At 38.5% G+C, this 23,343-nt stretch overlaps 1 protein-coding gene across 6 annotated transcripts in view; it reads right to left on the reverse strand.

Moving 5' to 3' along the window:
• Positions 1 to 23,343, reverse strand: part of smoc1 (SPARC related modular calcium binding 1) — a 67,077-nt gene that overhangs the window by 24,856 nt on the left and 18,878 nt on the right. For 3 of the 6 annotated variants that reach the window (XM_057860259.1, XM_057860253.1, XM_057860258.1), the window contains exons 2-9: positions 22,983 to 23,148; positions 22,699 to 22,782; positions 17,614 to 17,726; positions 13,912 to 14,011; positions 12,776 to 12,826; positions 8,773 to 8,820; positions 5,886 to 5,975; positions 360 to 440 (exon numbers count right to left, since the gene is read on the reverse strand). In XM_057860259.1, the coding sequence (XP_057716242.1) occupies positions 360 to 440; positions 5,886 to 5,975; positions 8,773 to 8,820; positions 12,776 to 12,826; positions 13,912 to 14,011; positions 17,614 to 17,726; positions 22,699 to 22,782; positions 22,983 to 23,148 (733 nt within the window). The remainder of the gene's footprint in view (positions 1 to 359; positions 441 to 5,885; positions 5,976 to 8,772; positions 8,821 to 12,775; positions 12,827 to 13,911; positions 14,012 to 17,613; positions 17,727 to 22,698; positions 22,783 to 22,982; positions 23,149 to 23,343) is intronic. The other 3 variants (XM_057860254.1, XM_057860257.1, XM_057860256.1) reach the window with 3 other exon arrangements.

The following is a 23,343-nucleotide window of genomic DNA, read 5'->3' on the forward strand; positions in this document are numbered from 1 at the left end:
ATCTCATCCATTTTTGTATTAACAAGCTCACCTTATACATTTTTGCTCAAAAAAATGAAATTGGTATTCATTATCATCAATCAATTTTGGAGAATGAATATGGAGTTCGAATATGTTATGACTCATCTGCAAAATCACCACACAGCAGAACCGATGTTCATCCGATTCAATGGTGCCTTCAACAGTTGGGTGACTTCGTACAAGGCAGTCAATGAATTCAGCATTTTAGATGATTCCACGTGCCCTGTTTGTCTTTATTATTTTGAAATATTATCATTTTTGCCTACTTTGCCTTACCGTCCTGCTTCTTTGCACTTGTGTTCACAAACAAAATCCATCATGCATACCATCAATCTCACCTTGCTTCCTGGATGTGGAGCTGTTCTGTTTGTTCTCTTTGTAAACCAACTGTTTGATCCACAGCGTAGGGGCAGTTATCTCTGAAATGACAGTCATATTTTACTCATGATTACGGCTACAAATAAGACTGCAACTTGATATTACTCAAACAGAATCTTTTAGCCTTTATCTGCCTCGAGTGACATCCTATGATGATGGCCTCTACGGGCCAAGGTTATTATTGAAAATGAAAATGAACAAAATAGTGAAAACTAGAATTGAAAAAAACATTTTTGTTAACCGACTTAAATAACTATAACGAAAAGAAAATTAAACAATACCGAACTGAAACTTTAGTGTGTAATATCGAAACTGACTAAATGGTATTGAAATTAAAGATACTAATCACTTTGTTTTTATATTTTTCTTTATTATCTTTATTATTTGATTATTTAATTATTTACACATGTCAAAAGGACAAAATTCAATGATTGAATACATATTTCTAAAATGTTGCCTTTTTATTTTATTCTTTTTGAACTCTGCACGTGACAAATGACCCAAAGTATAAAAAAACAAAAAACTAAATTCAAACTAATAATTACAGGTAAATTGAAAATAACGAGCAAATCCACTCTAAAAACTAATTAGAACAATTTGAATTAGAGAATAAAAAATCATAATGAGATGAAACTGAACAATATTGAAAAATCATAAATTATAGCTTTCATAATTAGATGAAACCATAACATAAAAAAAAAAATCCCAAACTATTATAGCATTGGTACTTGCTGCGTTGCATTATAGCGCATATTTAAAATCCGAAACTTTTGACTTTTGTGTGTGGTTTTAAATCTGTCGAGGCTTTGATTTTTCGGGATGTAACTGCAATCTGAGTCGTAACGCGAAATCGGAATTCTTGCGACAAAGATGTCAATTTGTATTACGTACTCGGCAACAACAGGAGAATGGCATTGATATACAGTGTATCATAAAAGTGAGTAGACACCAGTGTTGTTAATCTTACTGAAAAAAAGTAATTAATTATAGTTACAAATTACTTCTCCCAAAAAGTAATTGCGTTAGTAACTCAATTACCTGAATGTGAGAGTAATTAGTTACTTGGCAAAGTAATTGGTGATAATTACTTTTTTTTTTTTCCTCAAAAAAAAAAAAAAAAATCGGCTACAACATGTATTATTGGAGCCTCCTAGCATCGCGTTTGCTCGGCGTCACAACTTTCTTGCCTCCTCCCCGCTCCTGCTCTGCTCTGTCGTCTCGGTGAGTCCGTCTCCCTTTTCGACCAATATAGTAACGCATGCCTTTCCGTCCTCAGTAACGGTAACGGCGTTGCCAAAATGAGAAAAGTAATTAATTAGATTACCCACTACTGAAAAAAATAACGCCGTTAGTAACGCCGTTATATTGTAACGCCGTTATTAACAACACTGGTAGACACCTTGCATTTCTGCAGATATTTAAGTGTATCTTTTCATGGGACAACACTGACGAAATGACACTTCGACACAATGAAAAGTAGTCTGTGTGCAGCTTATATAGTACAGTTAATTTATTTTCCCCTCAAAATAACTCAAAATATGGCCATTAATATCTAAACCCCTGGCAAGAAAAGTGAGTACACTGCATAGAAACTACCTACATCCCTAAATGCCCAAATTGAGTACTGCTTGTCATTTTCCCTCCAAAATGTCATGTGGCTCGTTACAGGAGTGCTGTCAGCATTGCTGCAGAGATTGAAGAGGTGAGGGGTCAGCCTGTTAGTGCTACCACCATACGCCGGACTCTACATCAAATTGGTGTGCATGGCTGTCACCCCAGGAGGAAGCCTCTTCTGAAGACGGTACACATGAAAGCCCGCAAACAGTTTGCTGAAGACATGTCAACAAAGCACATGGATTACTGGAACCATGTTCTATGGTCTGATGAGACGGGCGGGCTTTCTTGTGAACCGTCTTCAGAAGAGGCTTCCTCCTGGGGTGACAGCTTAAATATCTGCAGAAATGTGAGAGGTGTACCGTATTTTTCGGACTATAAATCGCACCTGAGTATAAGTCGCACCAGCCCAAAAATGCGCAATGAAGAGGAAAAAAACATTTATAAGTCACACTGGAGTATTAGTCGCATTTTGGGGGGAAATTTACTTGATAATATGCAACATATAGAACAGATATGTAATCTTTAAAGGCAATTTAAAATAAAAATACCATAGAGAACAACATGTGGAATAAGTGTACAGTATGATAATGTTACATGATGCATGAGGAACGAAATGCGAACGTGGCCGGTATGTTAAAAGTAACATAGCTATTAAGAGTTATTCAGATAACTATAGCATAAAGAACATGCTAACAAGTTTACCAAACCATTAGTGTCACTCCAAAACACCAAAATAACATGTAAAATGATATAATAATTAGGGCTGTCAAAATTATCGCGTTAACGCGCGGTAATTAATTTTCTTCATTAATCACGTTAAAATATTTGACGCAATTAACGCACATGTCCCGCTCAGAAAGTATTCTGCCTTTTGGTAAGTTTTACAGCAAGACATTTTGTGCTGTCCAACAGCGAACTCTTGTGGTCGCTTTGTGACATGGTTTATTGTTTTCTTTCCAGTTCATTATGGCTGCACGACGTCTCGGGCTGATAATGTTGTGCTTATATGATCCTTGGACAAGATTTGTCCGTAAGTATGGTTGTTGTAAAGAATGTACATATTATGTTAGTAAGCGAAATGTTATATTTTTTGTATGAGACGCTTTTTGTTTATGTTTAGTGAACCTGGATAGCGTGCTAAGCTAACGTTGTTCGTAATGCAAGGCTTGTGTACTTTTTTTTGTGTAGTTTTACGACGGTCTAAAGACGACAATGGTTTGAGGCCATTTTATTAATAAATCAGATGAAAAAGGAAGAAGTCTAATTATTAAGGCGGCGTTCACTAGCTGTCTAGCTTTGGAAAAAGTAGACGCTTCGGAGTGAGGACAGCATAGACAGATTTAAATGACAGTAGAGTGAAATGCCCACTACAGTCCTTTTGTACCGTATGTTGAATGTATATATCCATCTTGTGTCTTATCTTTCCATTCCAACAATTTATTTTACAGAATATATATATAATTTACAGAAAAATATGGCATATTTTATAGATGGTTTGAATTGCGATTAATTACGATTAATTAATTTTTAAGCTGTAATTAACTCGATTAAAAATTTTAATCGTTTGACAGCCCTAATAATAATGTGTTAATAATTCCACACATAAGTCGCAGCAGAGTATAAGTTGCATCCCCAGCCAAACTATTTTTTTTAAAAAAAAACTGCGACTTATAGTCCGAAAAATACAGTACTAACTATTGTGATACACTGTAGTTCTGTAGTGACAGGAGAGCGAAGTGTTCGAGCTACTACGTATTTGGGAAGATGAAACAACATAGTGGCTTGCTTTATTTTGTCGTTCCGAATGAATGGATGTTGCCTTAACCGAAGTCATAAAAATAAGGAAAATCTAAAGATCTAGAAAGACAGAGACAAGCTAGAACACAGGCACCACCCCTGTAAATCGACATGCAAAAGTTTCCTCTAATTTTCACTGTTCAACCGATAAATACTTTCATAATAAATGCATAAAACTACAAACTTATGAATCTATATTTTATTTTCGATCAGTTTTGACAACCAGTACACTGCTTAGAAATTAAGTTAAAATGAGAATTTCGTTCTTCGTACAACCAATACGCAACAAATTTATTGATCGACAAATCACCTGCAAGGACACTGGCCGAACCGGAAATTGACATTGACTATCAATCCATATGAACTTTGAATATAAGACTAAATGGGGATTATTTATATCAGTTATTTGTGTCCTCTTTTTGGAAATCAAAATATGATCACCCTAGAATGACGTTGAGCCTGCATTTGTTTTGCTGCTCCTGCGCGTGCAGGTCAGTCTGCACAGCGCATCTCAGACTGTGAATCACTGATACTTGAATGGGCTCGATGGACGAAGGCAGTCTGAATGGGCACGTCAAAAAAACATATGACAAAACATCGGAATTGTGCATTAAGACCTGCAGTATGAACCTAGCCTTATTGTCTTTTTTGCCATTGTCCGCAAATCCTGTCAAATTATAACCTGCTCTACACATTGCCCACCTCTGCCTTCCTTTTCTTCTGCTGTATTTTTCCTTGTCAAACCAGCTCGTTACATTACCGCCAACTAGTGGATTTAACAATGAAGGAGTTTGTCAGTAACAACAACAACAAAAAAAACACAATGTTACTGGTCGCACATGTGCGAGTACAACCCCTAGCAAAAAGTATGGAATCCCCAACCTCGGACGAGCACTCACTCAGACATTTTATCATGTACAACAAACTCAAATAAAAAGCTTGAAAAAATTATTAATGAATAAAAACCATTTTGGTGGTCAGTAAATGTTACTTTTATAGAGCAAGTGCAGGGAAATATATATATGGAATCACTCCATTCTGAGGGAAAAAAATATGGAATCATGAGAAACAAAGAAATAACAATCAAAACAATTTTGAATTTTCAATTTCCACTAGAGATTTTCAATAGGGTTGACATCTGGGCTATTTGCAGCCCATGACATCGACTGGATGAGTCTTTCTCTAAGGAATGCTTTAAAAGTTTTATCTCTGTGGCATGACGCATTGTCATCTTGGAAAATGATTTCATGATCCCCAAACATATTTTCAATTGAAAGGATTAGAAAGAGGTCTAAAATTTCAACGTAAACATGTGCATTTATTGTAGAATTTAACCATAGCCATCTCCCCAGTGCCTTTGCCTGACATGCAGCCCCATATCATCAAGGACTGAGGGAATTTTGATGTTTTCTTCAGGCAGTCATCTTTGTAAATCTCACTGGAACAGCACCAAACCAACGTTCCAGCATCATCATTTTGTCCAATGCAGACTCTTGACACCTTGTCCAATGAAGATTCTTGACTCTTGACAAGGTGATGATGCTGGAACTTTTGTTTGATGCTGTTCCAGTGAGATTTACAAAGATGACTGCCTGATGTGTTTTGATTGTTATTTCTTTGTTTTTCATGATTCCATTTCCCTGCACTTGCTCTATAAAAGTAACATTTACTGACCATCACAATATTTTTTATTCAATTCTTTTAAAGTTTCTGAATGCTAAAGAGTTGCACTTTTGAACAAATTCATTAATTTTTTTCAAGCTTGTTTGTTCTACATGATAAAATGCCTGAGTGAGTGCCTGTCCAAGACTGGTGATGCCATACGTTTTGCTAGGGGTTGTAGATGAAAAACATACTCGTACTGGCTCTAATTTTAGTCGCAAAATCCCACCATTTGGTCGCCGCCTGGAGTCCTGCAACCAATCATTTCAATGTGACTGATTTATTCATGACAACTCAATAACTACAATCACTGCCTTTACAGCGTATTCGGGAAGTAGTCAAGTATTTATTTGAAACCTACATCCTACTGGACAGTATATGTGGAAACTGCGCAACTTGAAGACTCTTACCATCGCCTTCGGGGGGGACGAGGGTCTCCATGGTGGGCGTAGGCTTTGAACCGTCGTCTGGATTGAGGGTGAGAAAGAAACGGAAAGAGACTACCATTATTGAGGTTAATACAATCTACTCTCCACAAGTGTTGAATGGTTGGGATTTGCACATGGCCCGGCCAAAGCGGACACGTACACACACGCACACACAATAGCAGAACAAAGCATGACCACCCACAACTTCATGTCCCTCGCCTTCGCACACATAATTAAACAGCTCACACACTGACATCAAACAGCTTCACACTCAGTTTTTTTTTTTTGCTTAGATCAAGAAGCACACACACACTTACATTTGAAGACCCCACAGCCACCAACAACGAGAACGATGTGTCAGTAAAGAACACCCACAAGTGTCGCGGTAGTCTGGTAGAATAATTATTATTATTTATGATATTTTGTCTTTTCTCTCAATTTGAAAACGTTCTCTCCAAAATGTAAATTCCCAAAAACTAAAAATGTGTCAGAAGAGGAGGTGTGACATCAATAAAGCTAGAGGGCTGTCAGCGAATGATCATGTTGAAGGGCTGTTGACTATGATAGACGTCCAATCGATTTGAACTGAAAGGGGTGGGTATTTAAAGTGCCTGTGACACGAAAAAGCATGTTTATTTCATAATACACGCGGTATTTTATGCCCCTGAATGATATGGGCCGCTTGGATGTGTGTGGAAGCGATCGCTATTTTTTATTTAGTTTTTTGAATCCCGCGCCATGAAAATGAGTGACTTCCGGCTTCGGTCTTGCATTGAGGCGGAGGGCGCTGTGACATGTACGGTAGAAGACGTCCTCTTCACGCTAGAGTGTACTGTTGTGTATGAGGACGAAGGATTCAGCTGATTTTGCGGATTAATACGTTTATTTTTCGCATCACACCAGCCAAACGGCTGCAGAAAAATCATTCTGTATGAGGGAGAGGCGTATGCGCCTTTTTGGAGTTTCAAAAGGTTCCCATTCACCGTGGATATTTACTGTGGGACCACTGGACTTACGAGGAAGTGAGTAAACATCTTGTTTTGTATTATGTCAAATACGAATATAGCGATTACAAAGTAAACACTACAAACTTCCTTTAAATGAAGGACTACTTACGTTTGATCATTGATAGGCATGTAAAAAGCTCTCTTAATGCTCATTAGCAGCAGCACGTTAGCTGCACAACAACTGCAGCCACCCTTCTCCGGGGAACGAACTGTAAATTGCTCTCCGCCGGGCGGTTTGCCGATCCGCGAAGACAATCGACAAACGGGTCGTCATGTCAAATAATCCAGGATAGTTATGTGTGATTTTCCGCTTCGAAGACTTTGAAACATCACTCGGTTCGGGCTAGCTGTCACGCCTTTTGGTTTGTTTACATTCTCCGAAGCCGGGGAAGGGAGATGACATATGTCCGATTTAGGTGTCATAAAATATCGTTCGGGAGGTGTGACAGTAAAGGTGAAGTCGACAGTTTTGACCATTATGGAGTAATTTTGCCATGTCGTCCTGAATAAATGCATTTTTATTATTTCATATTCCATTCAGCACAAGACTGTTATTTGTCATGACCATGCCATTTATTTAGCAATTGGGGAAAATACTTGGATAAAAAGAATATCCTGTAAAAATATTGAAGTAAAGAGACAGAAACAATGACATTTTGCCGCTCTCTTCGTCGCGTTTTCCTCGTTGTGAATAGTTCCCCCTCGATGGGCTGACTGGTCCTTCTCAAGCCATTTATATAGCTATTGGGGAAAATACTTGGATAAAAAAAATATCCTGTAAAAATATTGAGGTAAAGAGACAGAAAAAATGACATTTTGCCGCTCTCTTCGTCGCGTTTTCCTCGTTGTGAACAGTTCCCCCTCGACGGGCTGACTGGTCCTTCTCAAGCCATTTATACAGTGTATAGCTATTGGGGAAAAATACTTGGATAAAAAGAATATCCTGTAAAAATATTGGAGTAGAGAGACTGAAACAATGACATTTTGCGGCTCTCTTCGTCGCGTTTTCCTCGTTCTGAATAATTCCCCCTCAATGGGCTGAATAGTAAAACCAATGAGCCCAGTCTACCGCTGACGCCATCCACCTGTTGGGGACACTAAAGCCCTATAATGGTAGGCGTGGCTAACCGGCAGATTAAAAGACTAATTTCTCGTCATCTGTGCTTTGCTAAATTGTTGTATATAGTCGAATCGTCTCAAAATATGATTCTAATTCACATAATAATGCCATTTAAGACTTTTTTTCTCATGTCATATGCTCTTTAACCATTCCAGCTCAAATGAATTGGATGTCTACCGCTGTCAATGGCAGCCAGTGAGTTAAAAATATGTTTTGCCGTAGAATTCTTCATGTCAGGGTTTTATAAGTGTACTGTTGCGAATGGGTTTGGTACTAAAAAAAAAAAAAAAAAAAAAAAAAAAAAAAGGCATCATTTACATTATGTAAATTGAACATTATTTTTATTTTTGTGGCAATGATACATTTATTGGCTCAGAAGACTATTCAAAAAAGGAAAACAAATGTGACGGTGTGCATCTTACGTAATGTTGAATGCCCCCGGAAAATACTCACCCACGTGCAGCTTTGGAGCATCTGGAACATTCCTTAAGGACGCAATTCGGTCAAAAGCAAAGCACAGACAACCTGCATTGGATTTGGTTTATACATTCTAGATTTTTTTCAAGAAAATGTATGATCCTTGAATCAAATGAGAGAGCAACACACTGACACGTTGTTTACAGAAGAGATCTCAGACCAGCGGACTGTCGCATTTCGTTATAGGAAAAAGCTATCGGCTTGTCTTGCTCATTTGACGACATGTGAAAATAAAGTAATGAAAGATTTATTAAACTCAACTCACCTTTTCGACCAGAGTTTGCCGGTCCGGGCGGTCGGTCTGTCGCTGATCCTGCGGACAGAAAATACAAACGTGTAGAAAGCGAATGGCAAGTAAATTCTTGCAAGTAATCATCAATGTTTGGAGTCTTTTTGCTGTCAGGATGGGATTGATCTGTGCTCAAACAACCCAAATAGTTACAAGTACATTCTGTGAGTACTGTGCAGTGAAGTTCCGGTGAAGTGAGCAAGGAGGGTACATATATTCAGATTTTTCAGTACAGTACATAAAAAAAATAAATAACACTTAGTTGCCACTTTAAAATGAGAAAAGAGAGGCCAAAAACGTTAATTATTCTCATGTCTTTTGTTTAAAAATAATAGCTAAAATGTATAAGAAAAACTGGAGTTATTGTATTTATTAAAGGGAACCTCAGACTTAAAGACTTGTAGGCTCTAATAAACCACAATTGTTCTCTTTTACCAATAGATGTTATTAGAAACACATACAGTGGGGCAAATAAGTATTTAGTCAACCACCAATTGTGCAAGTTCTCCTACTTGAAAAGATTAGAGAGGCCTGTAATTGTCAACATGGGTAAATCTCAACCATGAGGGACAGTGTGGGAAAAAAACAGAAAATCACATTGTTTAATTTGAAAATAAATTCTTTAAAAATCAGAGTGGAAAATAAGTATTTGGTCACCTATAAACAAGCAAGATTTCTGGCTGTCAAAGAGGTCTAACTTCTTCTAACGAGGTCTAACGAGGCTTCACTCGTTACCTGTATTAATGGCACCTGTTTTAACTCATTATCTGTATAAAAGACACCTGTCCACAATCTCAGTCAGTCACACTCCAAACCCCACTATGGCCAAGACCAAAGAGCTGTCGACGGACACCAGAGACAAAATTGTAGACCTGCACCAGGCTGGGAAGACTGAATCTGCAATAGGTAAAACGCTTGATGTAAAGAAATCAACTGTGGGAGCAATTATTAGAAAATGGAAGACATACAAGACCACTGATAATCTCCCTCGATCTGGGGCTCCATGCAAGATCTCACCCCGTGGCGTCAAAATGATAAAAAGAACGGTGAGCAAAAATCCCAGAACCACACGGGGGGACCTCGTGAATGACCTACAGAGAGCTGGGACCACAGTAACAAAGGCTACTATCAGTAACACAATGCGCCGCCAGGGACTCAAATCCTGCACTGCCAGACGCGTGTCCCTGCTGAAGCCAGTACACGTCCAGGCCCGTCTGCGGTTCGCTAGAGAGCATTTGGATGATCCAGAAGAGGACTGGGAGAATGTGTTATGGGCAGATGAAACCAAAATAGAACTTTTTGGTAGAAACACAGGTTTTCCTGTTTGGAGGAGAAAGAATACTGAATTGCATCCGAAGAACACCATACCCACTGTGAAGCATGGGGGTGGAAACATCATGCTTTGGGGCTGTTTTTCTGCAAAGGGACCAGGACGACTGATCTGTGTAAAGGAAAGAATGAATGGGGCCATGTATCGAGAGATTTTGAGTGAAAATCTCCTTCCATCAGCAAGGGCATTGAAGATGAGACGTGGCTGGGTCTTTCAGCATGACAATGATCCCAAACACACAGCCAGGGCAACAAAGGAGTGGCTTCGTAAGAAGCATTTCAAGGTCCTGGAGTGGCCTAGCCAGTCTCCAGATCTCAACCCCAAAGAAAATCTGTGGAGCGAGTTGAAAGCCCGTGTTGCCCAACGACAGCCCCAAAACATCACTGCTCTAGAGGAGATCTGCATGGAGGAATGGGCCAAAATACCAGCAACAGTTTGTGAAAAGCTTGTGAAGAGTTACAGAAAACGTTTGGCCTCCGTTATTGCCAACAAAGGGTACATAACAAAGTACTGAAATGAACTTTTGGTATTGACCAAATACTTATTTTCCACCATGATTTGCAAATAAATTCTTTAAAAATCAGACAATGTGATTTTCTGGGGTTTTTTTCCCCACCTTCTGTCCCTCATGGTTAAGGTTTACCCATGTTGACAATTACAGGCCTCTCTAATATTTTCAAGTGGGAGAACTTGCACAATTAGTGGTTGACTAAATACTTATTTGCCCCACTGTATATTATTGCCATTGTTTAAAACCTATAATATTTAGTACATGTTCTGACCTACGGAGGACGCCATATTTTACACGCACAATGCACGCTGGGGGTGATATAGCGGTTGGGCTGGACTGGGAGAATAGCTGTGCTAGCTAGCAAGCGAAGCTAGTATGACGACTGGCATGATTCACATTCTGCTGCTGGTCAAATTGTTTCGTTACACAGCTGTGGAATGAGTTCTCAACGTCGTACCTGCATCTAATTCCAGCGTACCTGCATCCAATTCCAGCGCATCAGCAGTGTCTTTAAACCGATATATAAAAATATGTAGTTATAATTGAGACCTGGTGTCCACATATAGGGAGGATCATATTTTGGATATTGTGGCCTACATGACTCAAAATGTGATCTTTGCAGATTTTTTTTAGGTTAAATTGTTTTTTTTTGTTTTTTTTGTTTTTTTTCTTGTTTTTTTTTTCCTAATACCATATTGGCCCAAATATAAGACGGTGTTTTTTGCACTGAAATAAGAGTGAAAAAGAGGGATGTCATCTCATATTCGCAGTCTATACAATATACCCATTCACGACGCTAGATGGCGCCAGATATCATTGAAGCAATGTTCTGTAAAGACAGCTCTCAGCTAGTCTCCACATTCACGACACTAGATGGCGCCAGATATCATTGAAGCGATGTTCCGTCATGACAGATCTCAGCTTCTCTCAAGTTAAACCAGTTTGCAATTTTTTATTACAATGTTTTTCCTTATTCAGATTTTTTTCAAGACTACAGTTACAGTTAGACTTCACTTTGATGGTTAATGCAGTTATTGCATTTTTGTTGTTTTATCACAATAGGTTGGTTTATTTACAATTTCAAAAACCAGAAGCCATTCATTTACGAATGTGATTGCACTTTAGTTTGCATATTTGAATGTTCAGATATTAAGAATTGAATGAAATAAAATAACATGCTTTTTCTCTCAAATACATTGTTATAATCATTTGTTTCGGATGTACTGTAATTATTTTCTGTATAAATTCTGTATAAAATTAATTTGGTGTTCAAAAAGTCTTTTTTCAAACTTGAGTCTTGAAAAAGAGGGGGCCGTCTTATAATCAGGGCCGTCTTATATTCGGGCCAATACGGTATTACTAACAAGTCAATTGCCGTATCCAGGGTTATGCACATTACCAATATCTAAATGCAGTGTTACAGCTTAAACTGTGGCTCATAAAAATAAATTAAACCTCTGCCATTTTGAGGAACATTATAGCCGACAACACTAACATTTTTTTTTAACTCACTGGCTACCATTGATGGCGATAACCATCCAATTCATTTGAACTGGGAAGAGCGAGGACTGGGAGTAAATGTTCAGGTTTCAGTGCCATTTACATCCAATTCATTTTGACTGGGAAGGTTGGCTGCGATCATTCCCTGACATCATTCGACATCTAGCACCATCAATTATACATGTAGCGGTATTCAGAGTGCCAAGTACTCTTTAGGGTGGTACTTGCTGCAAAAATGTTTGAGAACCACTGTTCTAAATTGATGAATTATTCATTTTAATTCAGATTTCACTAAATTAAAGTATTTTGATTAGTGGTAGCACATACAAAAATACTTAAATTTCCCATTTAAGCTTCTTTTTTTATTGCACGTCAGGAATACGAAAAGCCGAAGGCCTTGTATGTACCCAAGTGTAATTGTTGCCGTGGCTCTACACCCCAAGTTTTAAAGGATTTTCTGATTACTGCCATGCTGCTGAGTAGAAAAACCCGACATTGCAATGCACTAAAAATCAAACAGAGAGCTTGTGGTCCGGCTCATGCAGGTGCTGACATGCTTGGTGGATGCAAAGAAGAGAATCAAAAAGGAAGTAGGAAACACGCTGAGCAATCTCAATTTGGATTGGAGAATGTACTACCTGTCAATGCGCTTGTCCCGCCGTAAGTTCCCAAAAACTCATGGAAGTTTCCTGCAAATGTACACGGCACATGATTGATGCCTTTCACATGGTTGACATGTCGGTGAATGTCATTCGCTGGCTGGAGGAAAACACGAAGAACGTTCGCCTCGAAAGCCTCTGTTAGGCAGTAGTAGAGTGCCCTATATGGGACAGCAATTGCCCATTTGCTGCATGGAAGACATGCCGTCCAAAATGGATGAAAAGACCAGAAAAAAACTGGTCAAATAAAGTCACCAACAATTTTCTGTACAGCAATGGATAAGAATCTTCCATGTTCATAAATTGTGTGAATATCAAACAAGTACTGTCTGAGTCCAAAATGTGACAAGAATCTTCACATTGAAAACAGTCCCACAAAGACAAACGAATAGACGGGAAGAGACTGGTCAATGCACCTGCTAAAAAAAGTTTCAACAACGACAACAAATTTGTGGAAATTTCTTGCGAGTGTCCTACATGTGACAACAATCTTCAGTATTCTTCACAGAACACTGTAAAGACTACCTTTCAGAAAGTTGAAAGGATGAAAACAAAGTAAGACAGACAGCTAAAGGAGCGCTTTCGTAAATTCTAGCAAGTATTAGCTGTGACCTAATGAGACAACTGTCTCCGGTATTTACATTGAACACAGTGGACACCCTCTCTCTGAAACAAATGAAAAGACTAGAGGAAAGTCAGTTACAACAGCTTATGCAAAGACTTCAGACAGACTTGCAATGCGAAGCTTGTGTTTTTGTCCATAGACTGTGGGCAAAGAAAGATAGCCAAGTGACATGTTGTAGTGCAGTGCAGCCTGGAAATTTGAGGAAAACTCAGACCTCCAAGAGTTACAGTTAGTGACATTAAATGTGATTGGCATGTGTAATACAAGAACCCCAATAAAATAAGTTTCAAAAAGCCAAGCCTGAAAAGACAAAGGAAATCGGCCATTTTGCTGAGAATCTAGCATGTATGATTAATTTTAGCCATTTCTAAAATTTGTGCCCATTCATGTCAAATTTTTAATGTGGCGTGACCATAGCACCTTAGCTTGGATGACCCACCGAAAAAACCTAAAGACTCTCCATTCCCCCCTGAATAATTGTTGGCAGTACCTGAACACACCGGAGTCCTGTTGTGCACCGAGGAGCCGCTCACTGGCTTTCCATCGGCGGTGACACACCAGCAGTAGCCTGTCAGAGTGTGACACTGCACCTGTGTAACCAAATACAGCCATACTTACAATTCTTCTAATGAAAATTATGACTGTATTTTCTGAATTTTACCCATACGGGACCATAAATTAAATTTTGGGCCATTTGTCCCCAACAGCGTTGTCACAGATTACTTGAAAAAGTAATTTTTAATTACTGATTACGCTTCAAAAAAGTAATCTAGTTACTTTACTGATTATTTTATTATCAAAGTAACTGAGTTACTTTAAAAGTAATTTATCGGTTACTTTTTAACAATTTTTCTCCCTTTGCTGCCTTTACATAAGAATGAACAACAACAAAAAAATGTCATCGCATGTAATTGACTTTCCACTACCTGAATTTTAAAGGGGAAGATCACAATTTTTCACATAAGGCTTAAAGTGCGTATAACACCAAAAAGCATGTTTATTTCATATTTCATGTGGTGTTTTATGCTCCTGAATGAAATACACTGCTTGGATGTGTGTGGAAGCGCTCGTTTTATATATTCAATTTTTGAATCCCGCGCCATGAAAATGAGTTACTTCCGGCTCCAGTTTCAGGCTAAGGGCGAATGTTAATATTTAAATATATTTTGAACTAGATGCGAAATGACAGACTCGGAGGCGTTAGTGAACAGCTGCCATCTTAAAGCAGTAGACTTCTCCAAAAGGTTATGTTGTAGTGAACCTTCCAAGTGAACCTAAGTAACTTTTTATCTAAAATACTCCTAAATCAGCAAAATCTTGACTTGAATATATCTTTATAAATGATGAAACAGTTTTAAAACTTTCACTTGTCAAAAGGAGACAGAAGGGAACTAATGCAAAAACGGGAGCAATTTTAACAACTTTAACGGTTGATTCACAACATTAAATGACTTCCAAACATAGCAAAGGTTACTATGTTTTCTTTCTTTCTTTGCCAAGTAACTAATTACTCTTACATTCAGGTAACTGAGTTACTAAGTCAATTACTTTTTGGGATAAGTAATTTGTAACTGTAATAAATTACTTTTTTAAAGTAAGATTAACAACACTGGTCATAAAGACGAGAGGTATGGGAATCTTTGGGCATCTAACAATTCGATTACGATTACGATTCAGAGGCTACGATTCGATTATAAATCAATAAAAAATTAAATAAATATATAAATAAATATAAATAAATTGATGACCCCCTCCCCGCTATTAGCTGCTAATGTTTTGTACATTAGTTACAAAAACTGTAAAAAGCATAAAAAATAAAACAAAATTTTTTAAAAGCCTCGCAGGCTTAAATTAACGACTATTTCAGTATCAAGTTAACAGTTAAAAACAATAAATAATATACTCAAATCCCCATTCTGTATCAGCAGCTTTAAACTACATTCAATTAATTTAATGTTGTGAATCAACCGTTAAAGTTGTTAAAATTGCTCCTGTTATTCCATAATTTTCCTTTTGTCTACTTTCGACATGTGAAAGTTTTAAAACTATTTTAAAGATAGATTCAAGTCAATATTTTACCGATTTAGGAGTGTTTTAGATAAAAAAGTTAAATAGGTTCGCTACAACAGCCTTGCAGGGAAGTCTACTGCTTTAAGATGGCGGCCGTTTACTAACGCCCGCATCTAGCTTTCTACAAATGTGCTGCTCTCGCCACTGAGTCTATTTGGCATCTAGTCCTATATAAATATGATATCTACCTTAACATTATGTGGATGTACTTTTTTAGCAGCTGTCGGCAGCACTCAGGTATGTAGTTGTTTTTTTATCTCGTGGCATGAGTTGAGCTAGAGCCGTGAGTTGAGCATTGGCATTACCCAAGGGGCCGGGTAACGACAAGCATGATGTTTAGCTACTCTCGCTCCGTTCCTCATTGCGTCCCGAAGACCGCGCAGCCCGCTGAGTGTGTTTTACTTCCGCTTTACTTGACACATTTCAATAATCGGAATTTGGATGTTTGTGAATCGTTCTCAAATCTTCCACGGCCGAATCGCGAATAATCTAAAAATCGGAAATTTCACACACCTCTAATAAAGATGCACTCTGCAGAATGAAAAGCTATGCTGTGACGAAAGCAAAGATTTTATTCTGCCAATTTGTTGCCGGACACAATTTGCCTGCAACTATTGCTTATCACTTCTCAGAATTAGCAAAAGAAATGCTCCCTGACTCAAAGATTGCATCGGTAAGTTCATTTTATCAATTGACCTTTTTAATTTATAATTGGACACAATAAAGAACTACCTTCAAGTCAAACTGAATTGCGAGCTGAAGTGCCATGAAGTGCAGTGATCAAAAGACATGATAGGAATTGCCAAAAGTGCAACATACGATTATAACAAAAGTCACTGTTAAATTTTAGTAATCATGAAGTAGCAGTAGCTGAAGATATTGTTCTTTGATTGCACCAGGTTATACGTGACAATATTAGCAATAAATTCATATTATTTGAGAAATTGAGTTTTATTTTTGTTTCATATTGCACGCTATATAAAACGTTGTAAGATTACCGTAATTTCCCGAATATAAGGCGCACCCGTGTATAATGCGCACCCCAAATTTACTTGTAAAATCTAGGGGAAATTATTGTACCCGTTTATAACGCGCACCCTAATTTTAGCACCAATAAATAGAAGAATACAAGAAAACAGAGCTCGTGTACAGATACAGAGATGTCATTTTACTGACTGGTGAAACACAGCACAAGCATGGCACATTGGTAGTTCAAAACATTACCGTAAACTGACAATATTTACGGTAATAATATGATTTGACAACTTCTCCAACTTACCAGAATCTAGGAGAAAACAAAACAGATGTGACTTTTCTTTTAAAGGCTGCTGTATAACTTGCTCGTTTCCTCATGATGAATAAATGTTTCTTCCATGGATTGATACGGTAAAATGAAAGTGAGAACGTAAGTCGGAAATCCGTGAGAGCTCATCGCTGTCAACACAACAGTAACAAAAGGAACTATAGTTATTTGGGTTTGAGTTTCCCGAGGAACCGATATAGTTGATGGACACAGGAAGTGTGTGTCCTTACATTTGTTATGGTCCGAATTGCGGAGCTGCAATAAACGTCGACTCAAATGAGTTCAAGAAACTAAATTCTGTGCTTTATGAAGAGTGAAAAAAGCAGAATTTAACACAGACAAAATCATTCGGCCGATTAGAGTGAAGTATTACCGAAACAAAATGGTGACGTCACGTACCGTAATGGTCGGCAACGGGTGGCCGCATACGTTTCTTCAACACAACGTGGCCGTGTCAATGAAAAAAAATCGGTTTATATATATATATGTAATACATATATATTTCTGTCTCCATCCATGTACCCGTTTATAATGCGCACCATAAGTTTACAAGTTGATTTTGGGGGAAAAAAGTGCGCGTTATATTCGGGAAATTACGGTAGTCACCAATTTGTAAGGGCATATTCACTATTAGTCATAGTCACTATTTGTAAGATTGCCAACAGCCTCGGGTTGACTGGTGTGATATTTTAACATTTTATGAGTCGCTCCTAAGCGTTGTAAATCACAGGCCCAGCCAAACTATAAAAGAAAACACACAAAGAAAAAAACGGCGATTTATAGTCCTAAAATATAGTGACATTGCCTATCATAGCATACCTGCGCAAACGAGCCGTCCTCGTTGCATTCTGGAACAAACATGGACTCTTGAGGCCTTCGGGCTTGCTCCAAAGCCTGGTTCCTCTCAACACGACACTTGGACTGACCCTCATCTATAAGGAAAACTTAAAAGGTAAGACTGCTTTATTCTAGTTGGTTTATACTAGATTTGTTCCATTGTTATTTGGCTTAGCAGGATTCTCAGTGACATCAATGACCAAACATTTTTAAACATCGCTTTTTTAAATTGATTGATGTAATTGCCAGCTTTCTACTTTCTGTTTTCTTCCATTGTTGTTCATTTTGCTAGAACTCGCAACTGTTTCTGGTCCGGTAAACAAAGGACTTTTGACTTGGTTGGGGTCATCATGTAGTGTGATCCTTCTACACACCTCAGTTGTTTTTGGGTTAGTTTCTGTTTTGTGTTTCGTTCCATTTCAATTTGTAAGAGTTCTCAGACAGTGGAATTCCAGCAAAGACCGTGAGCTGCCGGCTCCAATCGAAACTGCAACAAAGCAGAGGCCGTGGCTTCTGCGAAATGTGTGATCTTTGCCCAGCTTTCTTTCACGCACGCTTGATTTTATGGAAGAAAACTGCCTAATAGCGTCCAGAAAGACGACACCGCTTTACCAAAAATGGATCTGCTTCGAGGTGCTATTTTCCTAAAGGTCACGAGAAGGGGGGCGGCAAGCAGATGCAGAGTTCCGATCAATCTGTGCTGCTGAGGGTGTGAATGATGGAGGTCTGTGAAAAATTACACGCCACCGAAGAGGTGGAAAATCAAAGACGTCTTCTCATTCACTTCCTTTTTTCCTTTTTACTCAAGCTAATAAGATCGTGAATATTCATTTGAGTCATTTGGAATTTTTATTTGGAAAAAACTGTTATTTGTCTCAGATTGGTCTGTGCATATTTCAAGGCACTTTTCAGGTTTGTTTCTTTTTAAATCATACTTTTAATGAAGGAATGCATTTATTTTAAGCAACACTATGTAACTTTCCAGTTTTTTGTCGATTTTAGCGACGCCAGTGTACAAAAGCCACGGTTTCCCCTGAATATTAAAGATCTTGGCGCGCCGCCACGCCTTGCAAAAGATGCTTTTATTTTTTGGGTTGTTTTTTTTAAGGCCGTTTTAAACTAGCGGTAGCCGAGTGTGCAGGGTTCAGCAGCAACCTATCCATTGTATTGTAATGTCCATAACTACGCACGGCCCCCTTAAGAGATGATCGAACTGAGGAGTTGTGACGTAGAGTGAAGCGCTGTTATTTTGTCATTGTTTTTCTTTATTATTGTTGCCACAATAAAGTAGGTAAGCCAATAACGACTCCTCTCCTTCTTCCTCCCATCCGGGTCATTACAGTATTTTGGATCGGACTTTTTGACGAAAGTGAGCGATGGACAGCCCTCTTGGACGGAACGACAAGTTTGAATAAAATCACAAAGAGAGACGGGGCCCCAAATAGAGCCTTGATCTATTTTTAGAGGGCTGCAGCGGTAATGTCAGCAATGCATCCAATAGCAGAGGGGCAGGCGTACTTATATCTGTGCTATCAGGCTTTTTTGGCGGACGGATACACGGAATCACGGCTGACGAACCCTTGATAAATGCACCTTTTTTTCGCAAGTTTCGCGAGCTCTGGAACTCTCGAAAAATTTATCTCATACCAGTCCTTGCTAAGCTAAATTGTACCTCGATGTGCATTTGTGTGTAAATGTAGTTCACGAACAACAACAACAAAAAAAACCTTTTCACCGAAACTAGTAAAACTCTTTACATGGCAATTAGAATTTCCCCCTACTCACTGAAATGTGTCCGTTAACAGAAGCACTATTTTTATTGTGGTAATGTAGTACGTATTAGGACCAAAGAAAAGGAAAAAGAAGGACTATGAGATAGGTGTAAGTCGTACTATTGCTACGAGAGAAAGTCGTATTATTACGTAGGGTAATGTAGCTGTAATCAGCTACGCATTTTACGTACATTTACCGTAGTTGAGAGCTACAACATTAGCCTGGCTAATGAAATATTTCAAATCGACCTTTGTTATGGTTCTTCTTGGGGAAAATTCATGATTTGACGCAATTTCGCAGTGGCACGACGTGGTGAGGCTGTCCGATTTCGATGCAGCCCACCACCACACAGTGACGTGCGGTCATGGGAGGCAGAGCCTCACCTGTCATCATGAGAAAAAAATAATTATAACATTAAATTTATATTAATATTTGTCCACTAATCTTATGTATGACAAATTTCAAACATTTTTTATAGTCAAAATCGCTGAATTTGCCTATTTCCTGTTCAAATAAAGAAATTAAACAAGAGGTGCGGCAGCAACAAGTAAAGCCTCACCTCTGAATGCGCAATCCATAACAAACTGTGTTGATACATGCAATTGGAGCGTGCGGTTTGCCGTATATCTGCATGTCACCATTATAATGTTTGCAGATACGTTTATTTGACCTGATTTTCCACAGTCTGGCTAATGTCTTTAACCCTTAAAGTTTCATGTTTGTTAGTGACGTATTTAGTTTTGCTGATGGGAAAAAAAACCGCAGTGAAAAGGCTCAGGTTGCGGCAGATAGTACTCTGGCGCACTGAAGGGAGGCGTACGTGAGCCAACTGGTACTTGGCGCCAGGCGAGTCAAGCGCACTGCTGTGAGCCGTTTTGTATTTTGCTACGTCGGACTCCCAAAATGGAAGAGGATTATATATCTAAGCTAAAAATTTCTCTTAATTGGACTTTCATTCAAAAATGGATGTGATTAACACAGGTAAAACCAACGCCGGAGCTAAAAGGCTTGCTTCAAACTACAGGACAGAAGATAGGTCGTTCTTTTCAAACGGAGTGGTACACCCGAAAAGACTGGCTATGTGGCTGTCCTTCGAAAAATTGCCTTGGCTGCTTTCCCTGCCTTTTGTTCTCAACTTGTGCCAATGTCTGGACTAACACGGGATATTGTGACGTGGAAATTTTACCACGAAGCCTCAGCAAACATGAGAGATCGACCACTCACATTCAAAGCCAGATTGCTTTAAAAACTTTTGGAAGCTCAAGGATTGATTTGGCTTTGAACAAACAGCAGAGGCTCAACGTTAGCATCCACAATGCTAAGGTAAAGGAAAACCGAACGATTTTGAAAGACCTCATTAATGCAACCTGCTTCCTAGCTAAACAGGAGTTAGCATTTCAAGGTAAAGATGAGAGGGCAAGCTCTTCTAATCGTGACAATTATGTGGAACTATTACATGCTTTTGCTGAGAAAGATGAAAGGTTAGCTAGACTTTTGGACACATCAACTGTTTTCTGGCTTGTCAAATAGAATACAGAACGATCTAATTGAAGCAATCGTCTCCATTGAGTCGGAGAGACTTAAAACTAAAGGAAAAAAAGGAGGACTTTTATAACAAAGTAAGGAGGTTTTTGTGGCGAAGGACAGGCACATGGACTTCATCTACAAATAAAGGTAAGACCACAAACAATTTTCATTTCAATCTTTCAAAAAAAGAGATTAGACTAAGAAAAATACAATAGAATATTTAAAAACTACATTTTGGCCTTATATAAAATATTCTTTGTTCTTCTTTTCATGCTTTTTGTTGAGCAATCTGTTTTAAATTTATTAAAGTATAAGAATTAAAAGTTTTAAAAACAACTGTATATTTCACTAAAGGTCAAAATTGAAATCTGTGGTTTGTACACCCCTCTTTACTCTCATTTAGTTTGCATGAATTATAGAATTGCGACGGCAAACACAAAGAGGGTGTAGAGCAAATACATATTTTCTTACTTTTACATATCAGTAATATGTACCATGTGTTCGTGTATTGTGAAGAATGCTGATGAGATATTAAATAACCAGTAGCCAATTGAATAAGCTACCCTTTTTGGTTTATATATTTGTAAATCTGACACTAAAGGAGTCAGTGCCTCACCAACCATGAACCTCACCGCACATCACTGCCACCACAGCTTCAAAAAGTCCTAAGGGAAACCCTGAAAGCAGTAGTGTTTTGCCTTAAGGAAGACTGTGTTTCTCATGAGGACTAGCGCACACACGCATAGTGTGTAAAATCATCAATCATTCAAAAATCAATCTCCCGGCTGCCTGCAGATGGATTAAACGACATTTCTGTTCCCAGCGGCTGTGTGAAGGATGAATAGTAATAAGGTAATGAATCCAGTTGTGGCTAAACAATAGCATATGACGGTTAGCAACCGTATGGCTTAGGAAGCGGGGGATCATCACGCCAGCAAGTGAAAGCCAGGCCAATGTTTATTTTTGAGCATCCTGGTAGCCTCCCTTTTTTTCCTGTTTTTGTCTATTTAGTTGCTCTGCCATCTTTGCAGAATTCACGCGAAAGCGTCCGCATCGACTTCAGTCTTTATAATGAATAGTGAAAGGGGGAATTGACATATGCCGTAAAGCAGTCAGCACATTTGTAGATTTTTTTGTGTGGCAGGGTTCCTGCCACCCTCCTCAAAGTTAATTAGTGCTGGTGAAAGCGATACAGACCCCCTCAAGATATAAAAGAGGCGTCATTAACTAGTTGTCAGTTGATATATCGTCACAAATGTGAAAATATTTTATAAAGGTTGAAAAGTTACCGGGTGTTGCTTTAATCAATAAAATACAACTTTTTTGTTGAAGAATTTTTTTTTCAAATTACTCCAAAAATACTAAAATATAATTTAATTCTGTTTGGTATAAGTATGTACATTATAAAGGTTTTATACTTTACTCACATTGTATTTTTGTGTTTCTGTATTTTCAAATAATTAATATTCAAAGGCATTTTTGTGTTTTGTTCAAATTTTTAAAATTACATTTGGATAAATAGATGTTTTTTACTATGTTGGCCCATTTGCAATTGTTAATATTCACTTTTATGGATTTTAAGCTTTTTCTTATTCTATTTTTCACAGGGCATATGGCAATTACAGTTGGAAACATCATTGACAATGACATTTCTTTTATAAATAAATTGATCAATTCATCACATTTGTTTGCTTTTCTAGAAATGACTTTGCTCGAACGTCTGATTGATTTGATTTAGTACCTTTATGGGCACATCCTACTGCTTACCTGTTTGCACAGACTCTCTACCGACTGATGGGGGCGTTGGTGAGAGCGCCACTGCTGACTGCTCCACTTTCGTCCAATTTCTTCCTGAAAACCAAAACATGACACTGAGTAAATAACTCAGCATGTGTTCTGAGCTTTATTTTATTAGAATTTTATTTTAGCAAGAAACATGAAGTTGATGTACACAATTTACTTTCGCAGGCCACACAAAATGATGTGACAGGCCTGGCCCCCCGGCCGCGAGTTTGACACCTATGGTGTAACGGGCCCTGTCTGGTGCTCACCTCGACAGCGGCCTCGGTGCGCCAGCGTTAGGCTCTTGTCTTTGCAACGCGCTCTCTGCAGCTCGCACCCGTTGTCATAGCTCCGTCCATCCGAGCCGCACACTGGCTTTCCCTGCGGCCGCGTACAGGCTCCACCGCACTGGCTGTCTCTGTCACCAATCAGCCACTGAGAGCACATAATTCGAAAGGAGACATTTTTTCCACATTTTCAAAGAGTTCCTGTGGGTGTGGCTTAGTGACAGGTGCATTGAAGCAAAGTGACGAATGGAAAACTGCAGTTTCAAGGTTATTTTTGTTTGATTTTGTGTACACCTGTTATGTCTGTCATGAACCACAACTCTGTCAGTCTCTCTGACAACGT

This window comes from Corythoichthys intestinalis, chromosome 15 (assembly GCF_030265065.1).
Source record: "Corythoichthys intestinalis isolate RoL2023-P3 chromosome 15, ASM3026506v1, whole genome shotgun sequence".
NCBI lineage: Eukaryota > Metazoa > Chordata > Actinopteri > Syngnathiformes > Syngnathidae > Corythoichthys > Corythoichthys intestinalis.